The 6,763-nt window shown below is 47.7% G+C and overlaps 1 protein-coding gene across 15 annotated transcripts in view; it reads left to right on the forward strand.

Moving 5' to 3' along the window:
* The window catches only part of ZMYND8 (zinc finger MYND-type containing 8), a 133,163-nt gene that overhangs the window by 17,251 nt on the left and 109,149 nt on the right, over positions 1-6,763 (forward strand). For 14 of the 15 annotated variants that reach the window (XM_077766034.1, XM_077766071.1, XM_077766058.1 and 11 more), the window contains one exon: positions 5,292-5,362. The exons of the other annotated variant lie outside the window; for it this stretch is intronic. In XM_077766034.1, the coding sequence (XP_077622160.1) occupies positions 5,292-5,362 (71 nt within the window). Of the gene's footprint in view, positions 1-5,291; positions 5,363-6,763 lie in introns of those variants that run through there. 15 annotated transcript variants of the gene reach the window in all.

Raw genomic sequence — 6,763 nt, forward strand, 5'->3', positions numbered from 1 at the left:
AGGAGGGGGCGGGGGGGGGGCAGGAGAGAAAAGGGGTCCAGGATGACAGGAACCCAGAAAACCCTTGAGGCAAAGGTGGGTTTTTAAAAAGTCCGACCACTTCAAAATGTGTGATCTCTTTGTTTCTTTGGCCTTCTTTCCCCCTCCTCTCTCCTGTGGCAGAAGCAACATTTGTCAGCTGAGAGGCCTTGGGTCTGGCTGTGCCTCTGTCTGCTTGACCCTGAAAAGAAAGATACATGCAAAAGTGTCTTCTTCGCCAGCCACCGGGCAGCAGAGATTTAGAAAGGGCATCCGTTTAGAAGTCCTCTCTCTCCTCGTTCTTAAATGCAAAACAAGTGAGGATTCACCCTTGGCTCCAGGTTGCTAAGGCTGGGCTGCCCTTCCCCCCACCCCCCACTCTCCTTCCAGATAAACAAGCGGGCGGGAGCTATGTCAGCACTGCAGCTAAGCCTGGCCGCCAGGCTGTCCCTCCTCATCAAGATTACCTACCTACCGGCCCGGCGAGGAGCCAACCACCCCGTCCTTGCCCCAGCACAGCCGTGGGCACTGTGCCCTCCTTTCTCCCCTGGAGCTAAAAAGCAGTCACCTTGAACCTCCCCGCTCAGCACCAGAATGGCAAGGCCAATTCGCAGACCTGCAACAGTAAATTACATTCTCCACCACGAGGCTGCTCGTTCGGCCTCCGAAAGCGGGTGTTTGCAAGCCCCATTGTTAAATTTCGGGGCTCTGTTGGGGGTGGACAGAAACCCGATGTGTGAGTACCCCGGGCACTGGCTCAGGGACTGGTTTCACTGTCGTTTCTCTGCAGACCCGGCTTGTCTTTCCTGGAGGTGAACTGTCGGAGGGCTGGCTGGGTCTTTGGTGGCCGTTTTCAGGCTTCTTAAACAGCCTTTTGATTTTACCTTGGCCTCAGACAGGGCTGCGGCCCTTCAGCTCTGGCTTTGCAGATGACTGCTGCTGTCCTTGAAACACTTTCATTTTACCTAGCTCCTTTCTGGAATGGGTGCGAAGCTGGTTTCTAACCTATCAAGAAGGGGGCATGGTCTTCCTCCCCCTCCCCAGCTTGGCTCCCCCTTTAAACATTTTTGCATGTGGACAGACACCTGTCTGTCCGCAGTTTACGCCACCCCAGGTAATTCCCAACCTCCCACCCACCTAATTTGAGGGCCAGGGGGCCTCTCCTCCCAGCCTCCTGTTTGGAGGCTCAGGATCTAAAAGGAAAGGGTTTTCCTCAGAAACCTGTGACTTCACAAACTCCCCCTGTCATTGCAGATTTTTTTTTTTTAAGCTTCTAAACGTTGGGTTGTTGGTGTCCTTTGGTTGAGCTTCTCCTAGTTCTGATATTTAGGAAGGTGGCTTTAAAACTAGCAGGGCTGCTTAAACAAGAGCTACAGCTATTGAACAAACTGCTACCATTTTAGCTTCAATACAGGAATGAGGCAGTGTTGCCAGACGCCATTTTAAGAATCCTGCATAAATAGCTTAGCTACCGATGAGTCTGCCTGTTTTAGGTGAGTGCTTATATAAAGCTCCTCTGCTAACCATTCCCTCCCCCCCCAATTTTTAAAAAAAAAAATTAATTGCAGATTTAGGGAAGCATGGTTTTCTTATTTTGATGCTCACTATTTTGTGATCTAGAAGAGGAAGATGTTGTGTCTTGGGGATTAAATTTTTCTTACAGCCTGGACCAGTTTGGGATTTTGAATGAAAGTAAAAACCTACAGGAAAAGTCCTTTCGAATGATGCATGATTCTTGAATTGCCGTGCGACGATCCTCATCTGTTGAACCAGAGTCTTGTGCATGCTGGTTATATATTCTAGATGGGTTAGATATTCTTGGTTAAAAGTCAAATAGTAGGGGCACTTGGGGGAAAGAGAGATCTGGGTATTGTGTATCCAGGCATTTTCTTTTTTTTCCTCTTCTGTCAAAACTAGATGTTTTCTCTTTCTCTCTCTTTTGGAAGTGTGGAGGGGATGGCATTCCTGGGAATTACGGACCAGCCTTGAGTCCTCAGAATTAATAATCAGAAGGCTTAAAACATTCTGGAGGTTCAGCGCTTCATCTTCAACTTTTAATTGCTCTTTTTCAGTGCATGCAGGTTAAGAAGGAAGCCTGGGTTTTCTTGCTCAGGCACTGGGGGGAGAAGATCTTTTATTCTTTCTGGGACCGGATGGGAAAGTCTTGGTTGCATTTGCAGACGCTGCTGCTATTTCTTCTTTAATTGCCTGAAATGTATCAGTTTGTGAAATCCACAGGCAAATGACTTAGGGTAAATGTGAGTGCAAGAAGGTGCTGGCGGTGGGAGCATATATTGTATACAGCTAGTTGGTGATGTATTTTCCTTTTGGGGTGAAAGGCTGTAGTTGGGGTTTTCAGCTAATTTTTACCCTTTTCTTTAGCTGGCCCCCAGCCTCCCAAGTGGACCTTAAAAAAAAAAAGGTAATGTCAGTTTGAAACAAGGGTTTGTTGTTCCATTGTTTTTGATTTAACTAATCGGGGTTGCTGGAAGCTAGCAGATAGAAAAGATGCTGTATATATCCTACAACTTGAATGTGTTATGACAAGAGTTCAAAATCTTTCCTCCAGGTGCAGCTGGCTTCTCTTTTTAAGAATTATTTGACTTTTTTTTTTTCTCCTCCAAATGACTGAACAGTTTTTAACTTAAATTGACCACGATCTGTGGGGGCATTCATACCAGGTACAGAGCTTTTGGTATAAGATTCATAATTTTCTCCCTAACAACATACTAGTGCTTAACACTGAACCAAAAAGAAAAAAAAATCAAAAAACAAAACAAAGCAAAACAAAAAAAAAAAACAACAACCAAAAACCCTGAGATCAGTGGGGTAGAAAAAGGAAGTCCCTTTAGATGTGGCTATTCAAAATGACTCATTTTGCATTCTGGTCTTTGCTCTTATAAATGAAGTTTTTTCCCTTTTAATGCATAGACACTGCAATTTCCTTTAGTCAAATGCAAGTTATTGTGTGTGCGTGTGTGTGCGTGCGCGCGCGTGGGTGCGTGCAGGGGCTCCCTTTGAAAGGATGGCTTGCTGATCTGCGAAAAAGATGGGTTTCTGAAATCATGCTTGAAATTCCTGGGTGAAGCTGGTGGTGCTGTTGGTAAAGTGGGGTGATTATGCTGCCTACTTGGAGGACTTGGAAAGATAAAACCGCTTCAACCCTCCCCCCCCCATTTCTGTAGCAGCAAATAGCCACCACCTAACTAGTTTGCATTTTCCTAGCTTCTCTGCAGCACCCCTGCCTGAAGGGCTGTGCGCCTCTAAGCCAAAATAATTGTTCTCTTGAATACAGTCCCTCTTCCATGATCAATACACCTTTGAATGTTTTCATCACCGCAGAACTCCTTCAAGTGGGTTTTGGGGGCTCTGTTTTGCATAATCGTTTTCTCCCTGGACGTTTTGGTTGCATCCCAGATGAGCGTTTTCTCTGTCACTCAACATGGGGAATCGGGGGCAGGAAGTTTAGGATTTCACATACTTCATGCTAGAGAGGGAAACAGAATTCTAGTTGCTAGGAAGATCAAGGTTGCTGTTTGTTCCTTTCAGGTTGATCATCCAGCCCGTCTCTGAAGAGCTGCTTGGGGTTTTTTATGGAAATGTATTTCCAGTCACCCCAGGCAAGAAACCATCAGTACCCATTGGGACAATGTGTGTGTGTTGTAGGGAGGATGTTTCCCGAGTGAGAGTGTTTGTCTCTGAAGTTGGGCTAAAGAAGTATCCTCGTTACGATCCCCTTCCGCAGATCACCTTGTAGTAAATACTGCATGTTAGGGCAGTGTTTACATTTAAGAGTACGTTCCTGATGGAAAACCATTTGTGACAACATGTCCGTCGTTTCTTTGGGGATTTGTGTCGCAGGCTTTCTCTACAGATGCAGTTGTTAATGGGGTTGCATATCAGAGAGCAAAACGTGTTACTATTCCAACCAGTTTTAAACTACCTTTATTCTCTCTGCGGGGACTAGTTAAGGTTGAGGTGTGCAAGTTCTTCTCATTTTCCTCTGAGCCGTAAATTCTTTCTGTCTGGTTCTTATCGTGAATCTCCTTCCCTTATGATGGCCCTCGCCTAACACCATCTCTGTTGACCCTGACGTTCCAGGCCTTTTTGGACTCTTTTGTCTTGTCACAGGCTCAGACCATGGAACACAGAAGGGACATTCTAATCCTTCCTCTCTCACTTAGCCCTCCCTCCAGTCCTGGCTTTGCGTCTTCCAAATGGAAAATTCCAGCCGTATCATGGGTGATGCACCCATTTCTTCCTGGTGAACCACAGACTGATGGAATTGCAGCTGGAGTGCTTGCTCATATTCTTATCATTTCGGGGTCACCCTGAATGCTTGGCAAGTCCCAGCACCTCAAACATTTTGCACCTATGAAAGCACAACTCTCCCGGCTTGCCTGGGAGGTGTGCGTGGGGGGGGGTGGTGCGCGGAGCACATGAAATGGTCTCACTCTATTCAACAGGAGTTCCAGCCGGGAGAGGGAGAGAAGATTCTGGTAGACCTTCCCAGCCAAGGGGCCTGCTCCCCTCCCCCTCCAACCCCCAACTCTCAGTCTGTCTCTTAAATAATCCTTCCTCATTCCACTTTTGTGGTGGGGGATAATTAGTCACAGCTCAGGAGTGCTGAATGCCTTCTCTGGGGAAACATGGGGGGGGGTGGACACCCCAAGCCTGATTCCTGGGATGAGTGCTCTTGGTTTGAATGCTTGCAGACTGGGCCTTCTGCTGCTAACCTGGGCATATTTGTTCACTTTGCAATGTAACATATATGTATTTTTTCATGTTCCCGCCTCATCAAGGAATGCTAAGATTTAGCCGAGAGGTCTGTGCAAGGCTCTCCCTGCCCTGCAGAATTCCACGATCAGAACTCAGGGTACCCTGTGAACCATCTCTAACTTGAACCCAGTGTTAACAACAAGAAACGTGTTTACTCGCCGGCTGGGCTCTCATTGGCTCACGGGGGCAGATTGTAATTGAGTATCTAAAAAAATGCTTTTTTTTGCACGCCCCCTCCCCCCACAGCATGACAACTGGGATAGTAATTTGACTTAAAAAAAGAACAACCCAGTGGTTAGAGAAACCCCTTTAGGAGTCTTAACACTTTGTTTGAAAATCCAACGTGGGTTTCTTCCCCACCCCCCACCCCCAGCCCTGCAGAAGGGTGGGGGACTGGCTTAAATGTGGGTTTGTTGTTAGAACTTCTAAATAGCTGTCCCCACGGGGCAAGTTCTCAGTCTACCTAAACGTGACCATAATTTGCTCTGTTTCAGCTTGGCTGAAGAGGAAATAAAAACAGAACAGGAGGCGGTAGAGGGCATGGATATCTCTACTCGCTCCAAAGGTGAGTAAAAATCTTGTATTCTCTATTCCAGAGCAGAGGAGGAAATTGGAATTTCTTTTTCTAGTTGTTGTGGTGCAGTGAAGTGTGGCTCTCGCATCCGAGGCCCTGACACTCCTCCGATTCTGAGACGAGGAGCCTTTGATGGATGGACCTCATTTGTAGAGAAATTCCCTCCTTTTGCTTTCCTTTCCTGTGTGTGTCTGTGCAGGTAAACTGACCTGTCACGACAGTAAATTTGACGCATGTGTCGTGACTGAGGGAGGAGGGGCTGGCTGTCTCTCTGCAGGGTGACTTTCAGGAATTCAGAGTTTAAATAAAGCATGTTCTGGAAGTAGTGGGAGTGTCCGGCCGCTGCTGGGTTTCTGATTCTAATAACAAGCCTCCTTGGAATCACAGAAGTGGAACAAAGCTGGCCCTCTTCTTGAAAAACGGTGGTCTTGGTAGAGATAAAGAGGAAACAGTTAGGACTTTCTGGAATGCTGGGGCCAGCCTTTGTATTTCGGACAAACTTGAGCAAATGAGAGCAAACACGGGTTTAATTCAGATTCCTGCATTAGCCTCCTCAAAACCTTCTAATTGTGAGATTGGCACTTTTCTTTTGGTCTGTGTGAGATTGTAGGAGGCTTCCCAGGAGGAAGTAGTTCCTCACTTTTGCCTTTAGGGTGTTTTTAGGAATGAGCTACTGCAGTGTTTTCCACATCTTCCGGTTGATGAAAATGCTCATCTACAAACTTAATGTTTGTACCAAGGTGGTGGTACTCCTTCAGCAAGTCACTGTCTGCTCTGAGCTGAGGGTCGTAGGGGAGGTGAGAAAGGCTGGAGAGAAAGTTATTGCAGACTCTGCCAGGAAGACTCGAGATCTTTCTAGAATCCAGCTAGACAGCATTAGAGGAAGTAGTTCCCTAGAGGCATCTGAAACATCAGAGCTTTCTGAGGAGTTTTCTAAGATATCCCTGTCATTTGGGGCAAAAACGAGGGTCAGAGAGTGACTCCAGAAGTGAAAGCTGTCCTTTGTTGGGGCCTGGCCTGACAGATGGGGGGGGGGGCACCAGCATGGTTCAGGGACTGGGGGGGGGCCTGTGCTGAGAAGGCCAGGCTTCTGGGAGGGTGGTCTGTGCCTGGGGGGTGGAGCACACCCAGGATTTCAGGAGGTTGGGCCTAGTCTGCGGGGCCTTCATCACCACCCCCCTGCCTCACCCTGGGCCCCCCTCCCCCAGGCTGGCAGCACCTGTAATGGTAAGGAGAACTATGGCGGAGTTTGAGCAGGGAAAGAGCTTTCCTGAGGAGGTGTTTTGAGACAGTTGCTGCCGAGGGAGCTCCTCCCAGTCCCCTTGTGGTCAGAATGGAATGTGGAAAGAAAGCCCAGAGAATGGGTGGGGGTGGGGTGGGGCAGGGTGGGGG

The sequence above is a fragment of the Crocuta crocuta genome, unplaced genomic scaffold, assembly GCF_008692635.1.
Source record: "Crocuta crocuta isolate KB4526 unplaced genomic scaffold, BGI_CrCroc_1.0 scaffold71, whole genome shotgun sequence".
NCBI lineage: Eukaryota > Metazoa > Chordata > Mammalia > Carnivora > Hyaenidae > Crocuta > Crocuta crocuta.